This window comes from Hyaena hyaena, unplaced genomic scaffold (genome assembly GCF_003009895.1).
Source record: "Hyaena hyaena isolate Hyena2069 unplaced genomic scaffold, ASM300989v1 scaffold_387, whole genome shotgun sequence".
Taxonomy (NCBI): domain Eukaryota; kingdom Metazoa; phylum Chordata; class Mammalia; order Carnivora; family Hyaenidae; genus Hyaena; species Hyaena hyaena.
The window spans coordinates 1,629,451-1,651,983 of NW_024081019.1; the positions used below are offsets into that span (position 1 = coordinate 1,629,451).

Sequence of the window (22,533 nt, forward strand, 5' to 3'; positions counted from 1 at the left end):
TTCTGGAAAGCTATGAGCTGTGAGCACAGAGCCTGATGCGAGGCTTGAACTCACGAATTGTGAGTTCATGACCTGAGCCAAAGTCAGATGCTTAACCGACTGAGCCACCCAGGTTCCCTGGAAAGCTCTATAAAGGAAACTGATTTTCACGGTAGCCCTGTTTCAACCTCCTCGTCTTCTTCCTTCCACGGAGACTGGTCTTACAGCTGTGTTAATTCCTCCTAGCCCTGTTTTAGGAAGTCCTAGATTTCTTACTCTTCTTCTTAAAACCCCATGGTCAAGATCCTGGCAGCCTCATGGCTATTTTTACTGAAATGGTCATCATGAAAATACTTTCCTTCAAGTGATGTTTTTCTACTGAAATCTCCTCAGCATTTTTATTTGAGAATTTGGTTTTGATTCTGTCCCCTAATTTTTATATATGAAAAGCATATTTTATATGGCAAAACACTCAAATTACTTTTGCTTCAGTGTGAGTACATTTGAACCAGGTAGAGGAGTATTTGAAGTGTTATTGACATTGGCAAAGACGCTTGAAAGGCGACTACCAATATGGCTCTTGAAATCAGAGAAGATCTTAGAGACCATGAAGGGCTCTTTTTACAGAGAAGTGTTCTGACACGGAAGGGCAAACCGACTTGTCCAAGGTCAAAAAGGGTAGATTTCAAGCCCAAGTGTCCTGATTCATCTCTTCTCTTCTCTTCTCAAGATCTGAGTTACAGCAGGGGCTATTAATTCCAGTGGAGCTGGACACAGGGAGAAGTCATTTGTTTCTTACGAATGAGCTGGTTGAATGGTCCTAGTTGACAAATTCTAAGATGGTGAGGCCAGGGGCATGGAAATATGGTGGTCAAGTAGGCTGAGCATTAGAAACATTAAATATTATGCTTCATCTAGTTATTTTCGGGTAACACTTTATGATTGGAAAGCATGTGGGGATGGCCATTTGGTCCCTGAGAAGGGAGTGATGTGGAAGATTCTGAAATACTGCCATCTTCTGGTCATTTGAAAATACTAAAGCTACATTTCAGCTCTAGACCAGGTATAGAAGTCATTTCAGAATAAAGGAAAAACTTAGGCAAGGAAAACAAAAAAGAAGTTGTCTTGAGCTCTTCCTTCCAATATAAGTGCACGGTTATAACCCAAAGTCCATTCCAGGTCTACTCGACTGACCCAAGCCCATCAAAACAAACTTTAACTTCAACAGTAAGAGCAACACCACCAGAAAACATTAAACTTCTTTTGAATTGACTCATATTATTTTTTTAGCTCTGTGTATGTTTTCTTTTTATTTAAATCTAGATGATAAACATTATAGAAGTATTTTCTAATATCTAAGAATCTTATTTCAGATAGTATCATTTTCTTTTCTGGAGAGTTTTTTTTTAAATCAATAAATTATTATGAAGAATTCACACACACACACACACACACACAAGAATTAATCATACCAATAAACCATTATTTTAGATGACCCACATGACCACAAAAATGGTATTTGCCAATTAGTCAAGTGAGTCTCTGCACAGTTACATATTTCTCTGTAAGGGGATGAGACAGGGATGTTTTTCTGAGTCTTTTATCTAAAGTTGCTCTTACTTTCAATGCTCACTTGGAACTTCCATTGACAGGTAACAGATAGTACCTATCCCTGCCTATAATCTTCACTTGGCTCAAGATCCATTTTCCAGACAAATTTATTTTATAAATAATTTTTGTAGTCCTAGCTAGCACTTAGCATCAGAATTAGAGATATTTTTCTCCAGAATATTTTTCAGGCCTTACAAACCCAGACTCACTCACTATAGATGCTTTTTCTCTTCATTCTTGAGTTTGTTCTTCAGTTTAAGTAGCTCCTCTCATGGGTGAATCCAATCCCCCATTTTTACTTGCTTTTCTGCAAGTGTGTGTGCGTGTTGTGCGCATGTGCGTATATCTGGACACAAGTATAATAATGCACATGTATGTGTGTGTATGTTATTTTCTTTGAATGTATGTTTGCAGTTCCTTGAATCTAAATGAGGAGAAATGCATTGTCATCTAATAAAACCTGACATGGTATGCATTTCAGAATGTATACTGTTAGATCAAATTGATGTAAAAATATCATTAAAAATTTTTTTAATGTTTACTTTTGAAGGAGAGAGAGACAGAGTGTGAATGGGAGAGGGTTAGAGAGAGAGGGAGACACAGAATCCGAAGCAGGCTCTGAGCTGTCAGCACAAAACCTGCTGTGGAGCTCCAACCCATGAACTGTGATTTCATGACCTGAGCTGAAGTTGGACTCTTAATTGACTGAGGCACCCAGGCGCCCCTCATTTTTTTAAATATAATTGTGAATTCTAGGAGGAGAGCAGGTTAAAGTAATGTGAGACAAGGTTTTAGAAGACACAAGAGGGTTGCAAGGATGCTCTCATTTAAATGCCTACTCATTTAAAAGCCACACACAAGTCTGAAGATGGCCATTGTGCATAATGGGATGCAAAACCCCTGTATTTTCTGCAGAAGTGCTCATGTTTCATAGTGTCAAGTGAAGAAAGGTCTATTTCCGGTTGCCAGATCCCTCCACACAGCCAAGGCTACGTGGGCCCAAGGTCATCTGTTAACACCAGCTAGAGAAATCAGAAGGGCGCTGTCTGCATGGAAGGTCACTCACCCCTGGAGCTGGCGCAGGCTTAACCTTTGGTCTTTGTTCTAATCAGTGTCCTTCTGCCTGACCCCCAGAACCAATCCTTATCCTGTACCTGGCTCTGAGCTTCCCCAGTGCTGTGTCTCAGAAGTGCCCACAGAATTAGCATTCTCTAGGGCTTTCTGTATGCTGGGCACTGTGCTGAGCATCTGAACATGCTGAGTGCTTTACAAGCATTCTCTCACTTAACCTAAAACAATCCTGTGTCAGGGGCATGAATAGTCTCCCTATTTTACAAAACAGGCTCAGAGAGAGTTCATAGCTTGTGCAAGATTATTCAGCTAGGTGAGTTTAGGACAGAGAATTGTTCAGTTAGACTGAATTGGAGATGAGGTCCAGATGTGTTCCTGTTTATAACCTTATACATGACTTTATTGTTCTAGATCCCTCTGTAAAATGGGGGTCCCTCTGTAAAATGAAATTTGCCTTCTTACTTCAGAAGGTGATTGGAAGCATCAGATAAGAAGAAATTTGAGAGAATATATGGCAAGCTTTAAAGCACTTTACAAATACTACTCATGATCTGAGATGGAAAGGTGTGCCCTGAGCACCCGCATTCAGGAGGCCTGATCATTATTCCCGAGGTGGTATCCCTCCATCTGCTCTCCCATCTTTGCAGTGAATACTTACTGAGCACAACTCCCTCACTGTAGTGTCCTGAAGGACATTCAAAGTCTTCATGAACTGGGCTTCCAGGTGATTATGCGAGCATGGGCAGTGTCTACAGGCTGAGTGGCAGTGGGGACAATGATGACAGCAGACACAGCAGTGGGCAGGTACAGAGTGGCAGGTGCCTGCTGGGTAGATATGACGGAAGCCTGTGTCTAGAGAGACGGATTTGGTGAGGCGCTGGGCCTCGTTACGTGGGGCTGTACAGCAATGTCGGGGCCGAGGCTCACATATGTAGGTCTGAATGGAAACATCACTGCACTGTCTTGATTCTGTCCCCAGTCCTGGTTCTGTTGTGGGCACAGGGTCACACATAGTGCATTCTAAAGTTGTTCCTTTAGAATCAGTCCCCAAAGGCACAGCGTTCTGAGCAGCCGATGCCAGATTGGAGGACATCTGGATTGTCACAGCCTTGGAGCTAATGGTGTTTGAGTCAGCATTTGGAGGAAGGTTTTCCACCTCAGATTCTGTCATAAATGGTATTTGACCCAAAGCACTAAATGTTGGCTTTGCTTGGGGAGTATCTCCAGCCAGTTTGTCTTGGTGGGAAATGGACTTTTCGGATATTTGACTGAGGTCAACTGTGTAGGGCGTGATGTTACTGGGCTTGGGGACATGCTGTGGTGGACTTTCTCCTACCAGTGAGACATTGTTGGTGTCAGAATAAGTTTTACTGCTTTCTGCTCCTGTTGGGGCCTCGGAGGCAACATGAAGGAACTTGTCGGCAGCAGGTGATCTTTGGGACTCGCGGTGGTGGCTTTGCACATATGGTTCCCCAGCCCCCTCAGGCTTCAGCAACCCATCCTTCATTTTTGTGATATGGGTCACCACAAACCCCAGAGGACAGTCACATCTGGAGGTAACTGTGCCCACCACAGTCTCACGTTCAGTTTGGGGCATGGGCGGGGGCTGCCTCACATGGCTCTTTTCCCCTGGGCGTTCTCCTCCTCTAGGGCTCTTGTAAAGGGCCATATCTGGGGTCAATGGCTCTGGTGGCTCCTCCGTACCCTCAAACTGAGACTCCTTCTCCACCACATATGCTGAGGCCTTTTCTTCCAAGATACTCCAGCCTTGGTATGGAAAGGATGTGCTCAACACGCCGCTGTAATCAGACTCCTCTGACTCTTGTTGGCAGCCCTGGGCCGAGACTGCATGCTGGCTCTGATCCCTTGGCTGTCCACATCCATCCTCAGCAGGACTCTGGCTGCTTGGCAAGGAAGGCAGCTGTGTGAGAAACCAGGATAAAGGCAAATGGGTCAGGAGGGTGGTGGAGGCACTAAGGTTTAAGAAATGGGTGTGTCGGGGACACCTGGGTGGCTCAGTTCGTCAAGTATCTGACTCTTCATTTCGGCTCAGGTCATGATCTCACGGTTCTTGGGTTTGAGCCTTGAATTGGGCTCTGCGCTGTGGAGCCTGCTTTGGATTTTCTCTCACTCTTTCTCTCTGTCTTTCCTCAGCTCACACATGCTTTCTCTCTCTCTCTCTCTCTCTCTCAAAAAAGAGCTGTGTATCGTTTCCTTATCATTACCATTGACTTAGGAGTCAGGAGATCAGGGTTACAGACTCAGGTTTACATTTAACTGGGGCCTTCTGTCTAGAAGGCTCAGCTTCCTTATTTATCAAAGTCAAAAGAAAGTAAAAAGAAAAGGAATACTAAGCTTTATGGCACCTTGTTTTTTTTAATTTTTAATGATTTTTATTTTTGAGAGACAGAGAGTAAGTGGGGGAGGGGCAGAGAGAGGGAAACACAGAATCTGAAGCAGGCTCCAAGCTCTGAGCTGTCAGCACAGAACCCAGAGTGGGGCTTGAACTCACAGACTGCGAGATCATGACCTGAGCCGAAGTCAGATGCTCAACCGACTGAGCCAGCCAGGCGCCCTTATGGCACCTTGTTTATCCTAACCCCATCATCCCCTGTCCCCTGGGTGCCTGGGGTGCGTGTCTTCTAAGGGCTGGTTGTCCTTTTCCAAATGTGGCAGCGCACTTTCTACTTATCCTTCCTTTTATTATTCCTCTTCCAACCCTCCAGGGCCCATCTACCTGCAGGGGTGGTGCTTCTGCTGGTTCATCCAGGAACCCGCTGCTGTCAGACTGGCAGCTGTTTTCTCTGTTCACGGTGGCACCTGTGGAAAGAAAGAAAGAAGCGTGGAGTAAGTGAAGGGAAATAGACTGTCAGCAGGACTGAGATCAAGCCCTCTCTGCGCCTGGCATGCCGTAGATCCTCAACAAATGCCCACTGCGTGGAAACATAGATGAAGGAGGGAATTCCAAGGGTCTATTTGCTCGGTTGTCAGAGGGTCCATGTAAAACTGTGTCACTGGCTTCCTGATACAAAGACAAAAAATGTGAAATAAGTTAGAATGAACTATCATCTCTTCAAACTAAATAACAAATGATTGTGATGCATCTTTACTAAGGGGAAGAAAATCTAGCAGGAAATGCATGTATCTTAAGTGCCACGCAGACAACACAATAACAAACAATATGTGTATATATCTTGTGATGAACTGAATATCATGTCCCCCCCAAATCCTATTGTTGGAATTGTAACCCCCACAGTGATGGTATTAGGAGGTGAGCCCTTCTGGACGTGAAGTAATGAGAGCTCTGCTCTCATTAATGGGGTTAGTACCTTTTAAAAAAGACCCCAGAGAGGAGGGACCCCTTGTCCCTTCTACTATGCAGGAACGCAATGAGAAGGTGACCATCTGTGGACCAGGAAGTAGCTCCCCACCAGACACTGAAACAGCCAGCACCTTGATTTGAACTTCTAGCCTCCAGAACTGGGAGAAATACGTTTCTGTAGTTTATAAGCCACTCAATGTGTGGTATTCTGTTATAGCAGCCCAAACTGACTAAGACATATGTATCTTTTTTTAAAAACTAAATTTGGATAAGAACCTAGCTAGCTTCATCTGGACTTTATATGACTACAAGTCCATGCTTATGTTTTAGACTGCCTCTCTTGTCATTGCAGTAGGCTGAAAGGGGCAGAGAGAGAACAGTGTTAAGTGAAGGCAGATAACAACTTTGTAAACGTGAACATCTGGAAATTCTAAATCTATCTGAACTTTTTACATAGAAAGGTTACATTAGCGGGCATGGGGGCTATTGGTGGCTACTAAAGGATCAACTTGCTAAAGATTAAATTGTAGGATTTTTTGCAGCTCTTTAATGAGAAATGCTTTAATGGGGCTAGAAGAGGAAGTCACCTGGGCAGAGGGCATTTGGAGTGTAGCCCTTCTTCTACAAGAAGCAGAAAGAGGAGTCTCATTTGTCCTAGGAGGAAGGTTGGGTGTGGGTCTGGAGTGGGTCTGAAAGGGAAAAATGATTGTTGATGGATGTCATGCTTGGCTATTTGGTATCTAAGTGAGAAATAGGGAATTTGCCCTTGCTTGAAGAACTAGCTGCTGCAGAGGAATTCAAAGGGAAAAGCAAACAAGCAGTCCAACCTCTGCTTCAGTGTTCTGGATCCAGGCTTTAAGGGCAGCCCCACTGATAAGGGTAGCAGCACGTCATCTCCTTGAAGAGGTAGCAGATGTAAGTGCCCATGTGTCTGAGCAAAGATGGCTAGTGGAGACGTAGCTCCAGAGGTGCCCCCCCCCCCACCAGCCCAAATTCCAACTACCTCACCCTGGGGTCAGAGCAAAGAGAAAGAAGCTTAGCTTTGTAGAATCCAAATTTATAAACTCCATATTCATTAATTCAGCCTCAATGAAAACAGAAGTCTAAAAATCAGAGACTCTTAAGTTTTTATTAGCTGAATCCTAGAGAGATGGGAGGAAATTTGAGAAAACAATGTCTTTGACCTTGCTGTCACCTCTTATTCTATAGTTAAGGGTAAAATATGGAAAATGGTGACTGGTCATAGACCTAAAGAAGACTTCTGCTTCTGGGAAGCTGGAGTAATAAGAATTAGATTTTCCTTTCACCTGAAACAACTAAATACCGGACAAGGTATGTGAAAAAATGGTTTCAAGAATAGGAGCATCATTAAAAATGTCTGTTGCTGTCCCTGAGAAGCAGGAACAAATAATGTGGGCCCTACGATCACCCAGCTTCCTGCCTTGAGATGGTTTACAGGCTGCGGTGTAGGGAAGGAGGGCAGACCCAGGCAGAACCTGGCAGACTCCCTAAGTTGAAGAGACAAAACTAAGAGTCTGGAATGACTGAGCTAGCTAGAGTTTGCAGGGAAGAATGGAAGCGAGGAGCGATCTTCACAACGAGAGAACTCACAGTAAACCCCCCTGAGTATTTAGCTGAGAGCTGATCAGTTCATGAAGAAACACTGGAGACTGGGGAAAGTATCACTGGAAAGGATTAGAAGACACAGTGCCTAGCACTCACCCAGGCCTGATGCATGTTTCCATCAGCCAGATTCCCAAACCTCACAATCTGCAGAGCACTGGTGGGGTAGAAGGTCTTGCATCAGGAGTGAAGACTAATTAGGCCTAGCTGAACATTTTTCTTACATCACAAATCTTAAAAGTGAGAGTTGAAAGGATCAAACTGTTTCCAAGTAACTCAACTATGTTCCAGACCTAAGGTCAAGCATATTTATGGGAATAGAGTAACATCTAGCACCCACAGGGTATAATCTACAATATCTGACATCTAACAAAAAACATAAGGCATGTAAAAAAGCAGAAAAATATGACCCATAGTGAGGAAAACAACCCAATCAACTGAAACTGACCTAAAACTGACACAGATGTTAGAATTACCTACCAGGATGTTAAAACACATACTGTCACTATGGTCCATATATTTAAGCTGGAAGAAAGATGATATATGATAAGGAGGAGACTGCTAGATATTAAAAAAAACACCCAAATAGAAATTCCAAAAAATGAAAACTACAATGTCTCAGCAAAATATATACTGGATGGGATTTAAAGCATTTTAGAAATTGCGGAAGGAAATATTCATGAAATCAAAGACATACCAGTAGAAAGTATCCCTAATACAAAACAGAGATTATTGCCTCTCGGCCTTTTGGCTAAGATCGGGTGTAAAAAACAGAGATTAAAGAAAAAAGTTTTTAAGTCAAAAGAGCATCTGTGAGTTGTGGGATATGCCACGTAACTGAACATATATGTCATTGGAATATCCCAAAGAGGAGGAGGAGAACTGGAAAAAATGTTTCCAAAAAAAGTTTATTTCAAGATGTCCAACAAACCCCAAGCACAAGAAATGAGAAAAAAAACTATACCAAGATACATCAGAATAAATCTTCTGACCCCAATGATGAAGAGAAGAATCTTAAAATCTGCCAGAGACAAAAAGACACATTTACAGAAAGGAAACAAAGTTAAGGCAGGCAGAGAGTTTCTCACTGGAAATGATTCAAGTGAGAACACAGTGGAGTGACATCATTAAAGTACTGCAAGAAAAAAAGGTGCAGGTAAATTTTAAGGATTTTTTTAAAATTCTCTAATTCTATTAAAATAACAACTGACTCTTTAAACAAAAAATAGTAACAATGTGGTGTGAAGTTTAGAATAAAGACCCAGAAGAGTAAAACAAACCAACAAAAAATCACCTGTTATTAAATTGAGTAGTTTGTATGGAAGGAACTCCCTGTGAGGTTTCCCTTTAACTATGATGTTCAATCTTTACAGAGACCTTAGCCTGGTTAACGGAATACTTGTTTACTTATTGGCAAAGGAAATAGTGTATACCCGTTGTATATTTACTATAGGAAATTTACTTGTGCAATATTTACAGAATATGGTATCATATTTAAGACTTCACTGCTCTTGTTATAATGAACTCAACCAATATTAAAACTCTTCTAGAGTTTTAGGGTTTTTTTTAGTTTTTTAGTCTTCTAGACTCTTAGTTTTGTCTTTCAAATCACCTATTTTTCTTCTTATATCAACTATGGGTATGAAATAAATGATGTTTAGGGCAGAAACCTTTCAAATGCTCAATGCAGAATGTCAGATACTTTGTTGGTACCATACGAGGGCCCTGATCACTTTGGCTGGAGCCCCTCCACTGACTAGCCCTCCAGAGTGGGCATCAATCCTCAAGAGTTTTCTACATAAGCCTCCTGTTCCAAGTTTACATGCTTTGGGACCCACGTTCTACTAAGCCCCCAGAGCCACTCTGCAGTAGATAGAGCATGGGACAGGAAAAAAGCAAGATGGGACTGCTCTTTACCACTCACTCTCCATCCCTGTAACATGTAAATGTTAAAGGACCTAGAGATATTCTACAGCAGGATTGAACCTTGCTGAAGGACAGACAAAAGAGCTCTGGAAACTGTTCCTCTTTCTATATGTTTTCGTGCAAGATTTGCACCACAAGCTGCGAAGGACTTCGGATACATCATTAGTCATTGAACTTGCTAGAAAATCCCTAATCAATTACTATTATTGAGTATAAGATTCATCTAAAAAGGTTGCTATTCCCCTGCTTACAAATGTAAGATGAAATTATACATTAGAGTATGAGAAAAAAATTCTATGTTGGAGTTCATTCCTCCATATGCCACTTGGCCCATATCAATCTGGTCCAAACGAAAATAAACAGTGCCTAACATAAAGGGTCTCTAAAAGGTAAAAAGAGTTATTTCCTCTAAGACGGATATATTAAAGTTATAACTGTTACCTTCAGTTAATTGCGCTAGTGTAAAGCACAACAAACAAAAACAACAAAACTAACCTCTGAAACTCATTTAAGTGTATTTGTGAAACAACCAGATTTTGAGAGTTTTTCTTTGATGGTGAGATCAAATGGTGGAATTGGGCATCGTTCTCTCAGGAATAGAGGCTTGTTTATCTTGTATTTTAGAAGTCAAATACATGCATCTGAATCATTTAGAACAAGTCGCCAAGCAAAATGTGGGCCAATTTACAGATGGTTTAGTTTCTTCAGAAAACTAAAAATCTTTCCTGCCTCTAAACCACTTTTTCAGCAACTAGATGATCAACACCTTGAAACCGGGTTTGCAAGTTCTAAATATTCCCTTAAAGTTGTAGCAATTACACGATACAAAGGATGAGAAACTTCATCACCCAGAGTGGTTAAAACAGATGATGAAACAAACAGACAAATACAAATGTCCATTGTTTGTTACCCCCGTGTCCCCACACCTAATATACAGAGAGATACAGAGAGCATGACTTACGGGAAGACAGTGTGGCCTCTGGTGGGAGTGATGAAGTGGTACCAGCACCCCCAGGCCAACCCAGCCCACTTCCTGAATCTATCAAGGCCAAACTTTAGGAGAGAGAACTTTAGAAGCCTCATCACCTGCAATGTGATTTTCCACAGGCCCTTAATATGCCCAAGGAACCACAGCTCTTCCTTAATTCACTAGGCTGGGGCCCTGACTTCCCATCTTACCTCTACCTACCAGTCCTTTCCTCCTAGCTAGATCTTATTATTCAAACCCTCCACTAGCCCCCTTACGGGTTTGTCATGCCCCATTAGACTGCTGGGTCCCCCACTCTGCCAATCCCATGGCTCAAGGGGATTAACTTCTCTGCAGCGTATGCTACTGAAATCCATGCAGGCCCCGTAACTGAGTCATTTAGAAAATCCGGAACCAGATCTACTAGATTCAGATTCTGAGTCTTCTGTTTATTAGCTGTGTGATCTAGGGCATGCCACTTATGTTCTCTGAGTGTCTCATCATGGGGAAAAGAATGTGGTAATGATAGGTTACCTGTGAGGTTGTGATGAGGGTAGTAGCTAATAATATATCTTGGATACATGAAGACTCTCTGCACATGTAAAAGGTTATATATATATGTAAGTTTTGTGATAGAGTAACATTACCAGTTAGAACTCTAGGGGCGCCTGGGTGGCTTAGTCGGTTAAACGTCCGACTTTCGCTTAGGTCATGATCTCGCGGTTCGTGGGTTCGAGCCCCGCGCCGGGCTCTGTGCTGACTGCCAGCTCAGAGCCTGGAGCCTGTTTCAGTCTGTGACTCCCTCTCTCTCTGACCCTCCCCTGCTCACGCTGTCTCTCTCTCTCTCCTAGAAATAAATAAAACATTAAAAAAAAAAAAGAACTCTATCATTATTAAATATCATTAATGTGTACCATTATTAATATTAATATTTGTTAGCAATTACTTTTTTCAGCACAGGACTGTCTTCACAGAGTTGGATTTGACCCTCCCAGGTCGGGGACTCTGCCTGGCTAAGACCGCTTCACTGCCTAGTAAGTTTGAAACATGTCTGCCTGCCAGGAGACAGATGCCTCAGGCACTTTGCCTGAATAATCAGCAGGTGGCAGCATTACACCAACCACAGAACAGAGGAGCCAGGGCCCTGCCCAGGGTCTGGAATGGCTAAACGCAGTCAGAAAAGTCAACCCAAAGGGCTGCTTTTGTGAGCTGAACTGACAATAAAGCCTTCTGAATCCTAAGTAGAGACTTTTACTCTTAATGTCACCTGAGGCTCAGGAAAAAGGAAGGCTGTGGGATTGAAACATAAATGAGGGAGGGAGGAAAAGAAAAGGAGTCTTTAGGGGGTGTACCAGCGCTGGCGTTGTACAGAGTGAAATAGCCTTAGACTGTCTACATCGATCTATTCTACTTCACCGATTTCTTTGCCACATTCCCCTCCCTTCTTCGGTCTCCTAGTGGGAGAAAATTCTGTGACAGCTCTGCAGTGAAGTTGAGTCACAGAGGCCAATTACCTTGGAACTGGTCTGGACATTATAAACTATGCAAACTTCAGTGCCTCAGGAGTTGGACATGGCATAAGCTTGTGAGGCAGCTAAGATGCAAAACAATAGGGATAGTGTGAAGTGTCCAGACTCCAGAGGCTGTGTTCTCTGAAAGGCATTTCAAAAACGAAGTTGAAATGTTTTATAGAACAAACAAAAGTCAGTTCTCTAGGTTGGAAGATAAAATGGTGCCACCTATCACGCAATGCAGGAATCCCTTCCAGAACATTCCTTACAGATGGCCATCTAGCTAATGCTTCCACATGTGCGGTGGCAGGGACCTACTTCTATTGAGTCAGAGTATATTTTAACTTTTGTAAAATGCTTCTTATATTGAGCTGAACCTACTTTAGCATTTTCCATTTCTTGGTAATAGTTTGTTCTAGAGAGTAACACCGAATATGTTTAACCCCTTTGCCTCAAGGCAGCTCTCTTGGTATTCTCCAGGCCTTTCCTCCTCAGCTTAAATATCCCCAGATCCTTTAAATCAGCCCTCACAAAGCAGAGTTTTCAAGCCATTGTGTCTTGTACTTTTGAATAAGTGCTTACCCAGTAATGTTTGCTATAAAATCCAGCCACTCAGAGCTAGATTCAGTAGGTGTGATGTGGTCTGACCAACATGGAGTAGAGGAGGATTCCCCTTTGCCTACAGTTCTGAATATTTCACTCCTTTCCATACAGCCCAAGGGTTAGTCTAGTCAGATGTTCCATTCCCAGTTGAGTGATACGGAGATCAGTCTCTATTTTGTTTTCTTGTGAAATTTGATCTGGCTAATTTGGGATATTTCTATCCTGTCAAGATGATTTTGATCTTCATTCTAAAATCTGTTGGTGTTATCTTTGGCTTTGACACCCATTCTTGCTGTGGGCCATGCCGCTACTAATGTTCTGAAGAGAATAGGCCACAACACAGAGCCGAGGGATGCCCTACGGCAAACTCCCATTCTTTCATTTCACAAGTGTTCCCTGAGCCCCTGCGGGGCCCTGCACTGTTGGGGTCTTGCACTGTTCTAGAAACTCTTGCACAGTGTCAACAAAGGTAGCCTCCTTCCTCACAGAGCTTATATTTATCTTGACTCTGATCCTAGAACTGAAGAATGGCTGAGAACATTCATGATCATGGCAAATATTCCTGAAGCAATTTGATTCTTCCTTCCATGCAGCAAGCTTGGGCGGAGGAGTTTCTATCCTATCAAGATTTCTACATAAGGCTTTTGTAACTTCCATGAGTGCCTTCTTGACATTTTTGTTTCAACCTCTTATTATCTGGGAATTCTTCCTTCCTTTCTTTTTCTTTTTCTTTTTTACTCTATTTTGCTTTCCCTTTCTTTCTTCTTTCTCTCTCTCTGTTTATTGCTCTAGGCTTAGCAGTCTCTCCTCTCTTTTTTAGTGAAAATGAACTTCCTTCATCATTAGCAAAGAGAGAGAGAGAGAATGAGAGAGAGAGAGAAGCTTCTTCTCTAAGCTGCTTCTTTTGACTTAATACTATTGGTTGTTTTTTTAGCATCATAGGAGTAGTACATGGTGGTGAAGAAAATTATGAAAATGGAAACATGTCAGTAAGAAAATAAAAATCACTTATAATCTATAACCATGCAGGAAAATTACTATAATATGTCTATAGGTCTTTCGATCCAGCACAGTTTCTTTGTGTACCTGTCTTTGTATGTATTTTGTGAAATAAAAATCATAACAGACACAATTTGTAATCTACTTCTTGCATAACATACATGCGTTTTTCTGTTTCAAAAATTCCTTTTAATGTGTGTGTGCACATGTGTGCTTGTGAGCATGTTTCTTTTTCAGACTGTGGTATCATGATTGTGCCCACTTGTGTCAAAAATAACTGGGTAGGTTTCTGTCTGTTTCTATGACTTCAAGCAGCTTGGAGAGCTGATGTAGTATTGTTTCCTTAAACTTTTAAAAGAGCTCAGCCATAAAACCAATGACTGTGGCACATTTTAAAAGATGACATTTTTTGACAATTTTTAATTTTGGCAATAGTTATTAATACTTCAGGATTTCTACTTCTTGGATTGATAGTAATTCTTACTTTTTCTTATTTAGTTTCTGTTGTCATCTGTCAGATGATGTATTTTCACTCTAGAGTCTCTAAAGAGAGAAAAGACTATGTCTAAGCCTCTTAAGATAGCTTTGGACCTATTTCATAAGTTTTTATATGCCCCCCCTCTTTTTTTAATTCCATAGCATCTAATAGTAATGCTGTCATTCCTGTTTTCTCTTTTTTGCACTGGCATACTTTGTGGTATATTTTTGCCCATTCATTTTTCCTTTAGCTTTTCTGTGATTCCCTATTTTAAATGTGGATAACATTTTTAAAATGACTTTTGAATCTTTTCCTTTGTTAGGTGCATTTATTCCATCTATAACTACTTTCATAAGATAGGCATTTGGTCTTAGTGGTTGCAGTTTTATGTTTTCTATTTTTATCACTGGGATCAGTGCAGCAAATATGTGGTATACTTGATGCAAATCTGAAAATAGGAGTCACTCATCATCCATGAGAGCCTCTTCTGCTGAGCTGGAATTCAGCCTCAGAATATTTAACAGTTCGGCGTTACCAATGGCTAATACAAATCAGTGAAAATTGGGATACAAGTTATAATTGGATTGTATATAATGGATTTGCTACCCTACTGTTACATTAATAACCCCCAAACATCACATTTAAGTAGACCTGATTTTGAACTGCACCATAAATAGCTATCTCAGAGACTTCAGTGAGGATTAAAGGCGATAATATAAAACATTTAGCCTGATTCCTGGTCTTACTATTTGGTAGTATTATTAATACAATTAAATATTAATGTTTATTCTTTTGCCAAGTATACTATCTTTTCATGATTGCTTTTTTCCCTCTGGTAATTCACAAAGCATGTAGAGTGTTTTTAAATTAAATTGGTGATAACCTAAAATATGCAAACATTTCAAACTACAATTATCAACATCAAGAATTAAGTGGCATCTATGGACTCCCCAATTAATGAGTATTCGCTGACAGTTTTATTTTCTTCTACGATATGATTTGGGTTTTAGATGCAGGATATTGTTGTTGAATTATTTTTTCATGTTCCTTCTAAGAATTTTCATGGCATTTGCGTTACACCTATATAATTTATAATACCTGAGGCTTTGTTTTTCTAAAATGATGCTTTACTAAATATATGACAGTTTGAAAGGGTATAGAATTCTTCAGCTACAGGTTCCAATTTAAAATGTGCCCCCACTATCTTCTGGCATCTATTAAGAAGATGTTTGTTGAGAGGTGAAGTGAACATGAAAACCCCTCTCTATTGGCCCCATGGTCTGACCGTTCATTGTATTTTTAAATGCATAATTCACACTGCTTCCTCTGGGGTCTTTTCAATACCATTTTCTTACAAATCATATCAACAAATTACCTTAACGATTGTTGAAAAGGACACTTTGGAGGAATACATTCACAGGGAGTGACTTGTGATGTTTCTCTCTGCTCCCTCCCCCCTCACAAGCTATGTTTCTACCCACAGGAGGAAAGAAGCCAGTGTGCCTGGAGCGAAGTGGCATAAAGTAATTAGGGGTTTGGTCATGCAGAATTTTGGAATGAAACAAGTTAGAATTCAAATTCAATTACATATTTCTAAAACAGAACATTTATAAGAATCTATAAAGATTGTATTGTTTCAATCTACATATCCTCTTTGTCTACATAGATCCTTATTTATTAGATATTCCTGAGACACAAAAGAAGGGGCATAGATCCAATTTTAATCACAAATCTGCATTCATTGTCCTGGAGGAATGTAATGACACATTTAAATTTAGATCCGGTGCTTATCCTATATTTGAAAATAGAAAAGTTAGAAGTTCCCAGGGTAAAATGAGCAATGTCTCCATCACCATCTTAGGCAACGGGTGGATTGCAAATTTTCTAATGCTGCTTTTTTGGTAGCTTTTAATTTCTATACTGATTCGACTGCCACGGTTCTGGAGACAACAAGTCCAAATGTTTTTTTGTTTTTTGTTTGCTCCAGTCTGGGACTAAACATTATTCCTTGAGTTAACCAGCTGATTGATAGATGAGGATGCCAAATCCTCAGACAGGAGGAAGTAGCCCTTTCATGTGGCAGTGTACTTCATCAAAAGTAATAACCCAGGGAAAAAAAAGGAAAAAAAAAGTATTTAAATTCAGCAAGCTGGAGAACTAAGATATTCTTCAAGAAGCGGGCCTATGAGTTTCATCTAGCCACATTCTAGGGGACAGATGTGAGACTCATGGCTGCATCAGAGACAAAGTGAACTCTCAGGGAAGCCAGCTGTGTGCTGGTTGCCCTCCAGTCACCCTTCTTTGCCTTCACTGCCTTGCTCTGGGCATTCTATGCCCTGTCTGTGCTCCAAGCTTGCGCTTGTGTTCCACTGATGGAAGGTGCCAGTAGAAGTAGGAGGTTGAAGGGCAGGAGAAAGCACATGGTGTATTTATTCACGTCCTTCAGGGTGCTTTTTGAAAATAGCTGCATTCCTTTTTCAGGAAGAGTGTTGGTGAGGTTTTCTCTTCCTAAGTCTTCCACTTTGACCTGGCTCCGGTCGCATGATTCTGTTCCTCTGTCTTTTCAGACATGGTCTTGTACTGTTGCTAGCCTTGGGGATACTTCCCGATCTCTTATTTGTTCCTTCAATCCAGGACACTCTAGTAAATAATTTTTTTTTCAAACTCTTTTCAGTCAAACCCTTTGAATATACTTTCTCTTTCCTGTTTGAGTAATATGCCCAGTACAATCAACCAGACAACTAAAAATGCCTTGCCATGATTAATTTTCTCATAGCATTGTATCCTTTCATGTTAATTCTGATTAATCTGCTTTTTAACAAAAAAAAAGAGCTTTGGGTTTTTAGGGACCTCAACTCACTCAAGCTTGGAGAAAAGATGAACAGAGGATTGAGCATTGTTCTCCATATCTGTCATATTTACTCACTTTCTTCTCTTTGTTCTGTTTATGCTGATGATTCTATAAAGAATATCTTCCATGTCAGCTTTTTCTTTTCTTTTCCTTTTTGCACTACCAATGTTCTTTTTTACTGCTACCAAGTCATTTTAAATTCTGATAAAATTATTTTATATATATTCCCATTCATTTAACAACAACCATTTACTGATTGGCTACTCTGTGCCAGGCACTGGATGGACAATGAAGAGAATGGAAAGATGCAGGCCAGCCTTTGACGAGCTTGTCTACTAGACAAGCCACAGATTAAGGATAGAATAGATGCTATAGAAAAATACTAAGAATGCTCTTCTATTTAATTTGATAGCAATGAAAAATATCTCGGGACATCTTTCCGAGACGTGTTTTCTTTGAAACACACAATTCACAAGGTATGCCTCCTAAGCAATAAAATAATCTTAAAACTAATGATTAGCTACCTTCTAGAAGAAGTTTGCTATATGTATTCATTCATTCCACAAATATTTATCTATTGAGTGCTTACTGTGTGTTAAACAATGTGCTAAGATTCGGCAGGTACATGGTGAATAGGATCATCCCTCTCCTCTCCAGAAGTTCACAATCTAGTGTTCTGAGAATGAACTTTGGGGATGTTGGTGGCCCTTACAAAGAATAAGCAGACTTATAACAAGAGTTTTGAGACACACTGGGGCCTTTACCTAAGGTCCCAACAGCACTGGCTTCTCCAGTAGAGCATGGTTTCATGAACATGTGAAAACTGTTGGATTTAAATGCTAGAAACTATTCAGAAGAGAAATCCTGAATAATGACAACAAGGGGGAACTCAAATTAAGCTGTCATATCCACCTTTGGGATATTCATGATAGCAAAAGGAAACATGATAACAAAGGAAAAGGACAACCACAGATCTATAAGTAGTAAAATACAAACAAAAACATATTAGAAAAGCTTATTTCTACCTACTAGCATCAGATTAGGTGCCATTTGAGCAATTAGGCTAATTAGGGCAACTTAAAATGTTATTCGTGGCAGGGATGCCTGAGTGGTTCAGTTGAGTAAGCATCCAACTCTTGGTTTTGGCTCAGGTCATGATCTCACGGTTCATGGGTTCGAGCCCTACATGGGGCTCTGTGCTGACAGTGGGGAACCTTCTTGGGATTCTCTCTTTCCCTCTGGGCCCCTCCCTGGCTCATGCTATCTCTGTCTCTCTCAAAATAAATAAATAAACATGAAATAAAATAACAAAATAAATACTATTCATGGAAGTTCTGGGAACATAAGGTTATACACCCAAACTTAAAGTGATAAGGTGGCCATTTGCAAACTGACTTTTTGAAAGGAGTTATATAGTTGGTCTAATTTGAAACAAGTGATTTTTATATCTTTAGTCACACAAAATATACTCCATTGCTTTATGTGAAGCTATGACTCTCTTTCCTGGACTTTGCTCATAGAAAAGGAAAAGCAGAAGATGCATGCACAGTAACAGATTTGGAGACTGAATTCTTTTTTTTTTTTTTCTTGGTAGAACATGTTTTGCCAAGATTACAACCCACTTGAACTTCTGTCTGTTCTTTGATTTTAGAATCAACTTGAGTTCCTTTTAACACTGGAAAAATCACAGATTGAGCCATGCATAGATAAAGAAGTCTTAGCAAAGTTTGCTGAAGGTTTTTTTTTTATCATCATTAAATACCTGTAAATAAAGAACCTCTTATTAACATTTAACATGGCTGAATCTGAAGTAGTGTTTTAATTTGGGATGAGATCATTTTATTTTGATGAAGCGTTTATAATATAATTTTATAAAGAAAAAGATTTAAAAAAGATATCATATGATTTCACTTTTATGGGGAATTTGAGAAACTCAGCCCACGAACATAGGGGCAGGGAAGGAAAAATAAGATTAAAACAGAGAGGGAGGCAAACCATAAGGGACTCTTAAATACCAAGAACAAACTGAGGGTTGCTGAAGGGGGGTGGGTGGGTGGGGGATGGGTTAAATGGGCAATGGGCATGAAGGAGGGCACTTTTCAGGAGGAGCACCAGGGGTCATATGTAACATATGAATCATTGTTCTACTCCTGAAGCCAAGACCATATTGTATGTTAACTAGCTTGAATTTCAATGAAAAATAATAATAAATAAAAAAATAAAAATTAATAAACGATGCTGGTTTTTCCTAAAGAAAAAAAAAGCATCTTAAGAAAAGCTTACCCTGATTTTTAAAATGTTTTTAAGAACATGCTTTATTTAAAAACTTATTTGGTCATCTGTTTCTTCAACATACATATTTTTGAGTGTTTGCCAGTCACTAAAGGACATTTTAGGGACTGAAGAGAAATCAGACATTATTCCTGACATCAGAATGCTGTGGTATAGTGGATTTACCTGCTTAAACTTAGCTTTACACATATGGTGTAAACAAAGAATAAATTAGGAACATGTTACACAGAGAATTCGTTAATCAAAAAATAATCAGAATTGAAGATTCAAAACTGAATCTTAGGTCTGGATTTGGCACTAATGATCACTGGCTCTTGGAGCAAATTACTAACCTCAGGGGCCTTTCTTTCCTCATATATAAAGTATGAGGGTTGGCCTAGAGATGTAGTCATTAAGCCTTTATTTTATAATGACAAAAATGTGATTGCCTGAAAATAACCATAACCCCAATCCCACCCCTAAATATCTAACATGAGTATACATATTGACTCAACATGGTTCACTAAAGCCTCTGGAGATGGAGAAAGAATACCTGGCATGTATTTACAGACAAAGAAAAGGAGAGGGGACTAGATCTATTTTTAAAAATGAATAGAATATTATGGTTACTATATATAAATTAAAGACAGCATGAGTATACTTTAGAAATTGGAAGAAGACAAAGGTAAAGACGGAGACAAGGAGGGGGAGGGATTTCCTCTCTCAGACATACTATATATAAGGCGATGGGCCGGCAGGTTGTACCGAGTGAATCCTGAAATGCTTCGTGTCGCCCACCCCCTGTGATATGTGGGACAAACCATCTTATCCATCTGGCTTCTGATAGAAAGACGTCTGCATCAGCAAAGCACATTTTATAATAAAGTTATTTAGAGCACGGAATCTGGGCAGAGCATGCCATTTGGAGTCAGAGAGTTCTGGGCTTTGTCCTGGTGCCAAAACTTGCCAGCTGGGTGAACTTGAGCAAGTTGCTTAACTTTTACGAGTAGTGATTTCCTCATTCACAAAATAAAAATAATTGTAGGTGAGTCCTAATCCTCACCTGTACTTATGGTGTTCTACATTGTAACCCAACGAAGGAAGGCAAGTTTCCAAAAACCTACTTCTGGCCTTCTTTGGCTCCCTTTGGCTATCTTTTTTTTTTTTTTTTTTAATGTTTATGTATTTTGAGAGAGAGAGAGAGATAGAGCATGAGTGGGAGAGGGGCAGAGGGAGAAAGACACACAGAATCCGGCTCCAGACTATGAGCTGTCAGCACAGAACCCGACACAGGGCTCAAACCCATGAACCTCGAGATCATGACCTGAGCTGAAGTCAGACACTCAACCAACTGAGCCACCCAGGCATCCCTTGGTTGTTATTTTAATGCCCCTCTTGCTTAACTTAGAAATGCCTAATACCGCAAGGAGGTAAACCTGAGGGTAACCTAAACATAAGGCTACTTTTATTCTAGGTTATCGATGAATACTTCATATTGAGAAACCCCTTTACATGAATTACCCTCTCAGTAAAGGTCTATCACTTTTTAATTGTTGGTGTTCTCTCCATCCTAAGGAAAGCAATGCTTCAAATCTGGGGAGGGTTTAGAAATAATCATAAGATCTTCTCTTCTTTAGGCTTTTCTTCCTGAAAAATGCCAGAAGCTTTGAAGATTGAACAAGTGGCGGGATGAATTGTACCAGGACGGCACACCTACCACTGATGTGCAACCGTCTCTGCGGCAATCACCTCCAGCTGTTTAGCACCTCACAGTGGTGCCCAGAGCAGTGGGTTAAAAAGGAAAGAAGAATGCCACTCAGAATATCAGCAACAGGAGGCTTGAGGAGGAGAAGATATAATTATCTAGATTGGAATATGACCAGGACAGCCACACCATATATGCAAACCACCATGATTAAAATCACTCCATTTATTAATGGAGTGCTCAGGTTTGGAAAGGCCAAAGGAAGGCAGGAGAGGTTTGGGAGTCTGATAATTGATCGAAAGCCCAGTTAACAGTTTCATGCTGCCAGCATATGCATTTCAGAAACCGTTTTGGTCTTGTGTGTTTTGTATCATTTACTTGCGCATAATCCCCATGCTGTTTCTTGCTTTGGGCACAGAGGAAATCAGAAAAAAGCCATTGAAAACTATTCTTCCAGTTATCTGGGGAATGTACTTTGTGATTTAAGGTACTAGCTCTTTTCAAAGCTAAAATAACAGATAGTGCCCGTGGAATCAATGAGATGAAAAAATTAGAACTTTGTTGCCATGTGGAAGGGTGTGTTAAAAAGTATATTACCTTCTTCTCCTCATAGTCCTGCTCCTCAGTCCACCTGTGTTTGTTTGTTTGTTTGTTTGTCTTTCTGGGAATACTTCCTAATTAATCACTCTAACACAAACCTTTCCCCAAGGCCAGTGTCTAAGACAATTGTAGTGATGATTCATAACTGAACTCTAGAACCTACATGTTAAAAAAATCTAACTATTGAAAGCAAAAAGCCCAGATATGTAAATAATCATCTCTAGGCCCTGAAGGGCTAACCATAAATATGATAAATAAACAAATATAAATGAACAATGATTTACATTTTAAAAAAATCAAGAAAAGCCACAATAGAAAGCCATGATCAATGAAAGACGATGTCATTAATGTATTGATAACAAACCACAATTCTTGAAAATGGCAAGAATTCCAACAATTTACATGTTTGTATGGATAGTAGGTATCTTGTCATGCTTTCAAAGCATTGTCTAGCAGCCAGGCACCTTAACAGAAGAATCAGAATTATCAGTAACCTCTAGCACACTACTTGTGTTAGTCCTTCGTTCGATACCTAGTATGTTACTAGTAATGGTCTTGATCATACGTGAAAATTAAAGTGTATGTAATTACACATACTTTACTCCTATGAATCAGAGAAGGATTTCCATTTTTTAAAAGTTAAGGCTTCGTTTTGCTTAAAAGAGTACTAAGGACAGTACTTTGATAATCACTGATCATGTTTTTATATCTTTGTCCATAGAAATGAAATTAGAGGATTTGCAAACAATCTGTGAGGTGAATCCTTCGTGATAACAATAGTACTGATGGTTATTACTGCTTGCCATTATTGCTTGTGAAGTTCTGTACATGTTGTCCCTCATCCTTACAACCCCAAGTTGGGTAAATTTTATCATGCCTATCATGAAAATGGAAACATTGAGGTTTATGGGCATCAACTAACTTAACTATAGTTCACACAAATAATACATGTGATCAGACCTTTTCCCATTAACCTACACATATCAAATCTTTGGCTTTTTTCCGGTTCATCCTGT

The 22,533-nt window shown here is 40.2% G+C and overlaps 1 protein-coding gene across 1 annotated transcript in view; it reads right to left on the minus strand.

The window, feature by feature from the left end:
• The window catches only part of ITPRID1 (ITPR interacting domain containing 1), a 72,547-nt gene that overhangs the window by 3,553 nt on the left and 46,461 nt on the right, over positions 1-22,533 (minus strand). The window contains exons 9-10 of the mRNA XM_039251159.1: positions 5,399-5,481; positions 3,320-4,582 (exon numbers count right to left, since the gene is read on the minus strand). Of these exons, the coding sequence (XP_039107090.1) occupies positions 3,320-4,582; positions 5,399-5,481 (1,346 nt within the window). The remainder of the gene's footprint in view (positions 1-3,319; positions 4,583-5,398; positions 5,482-22,533) is intronic.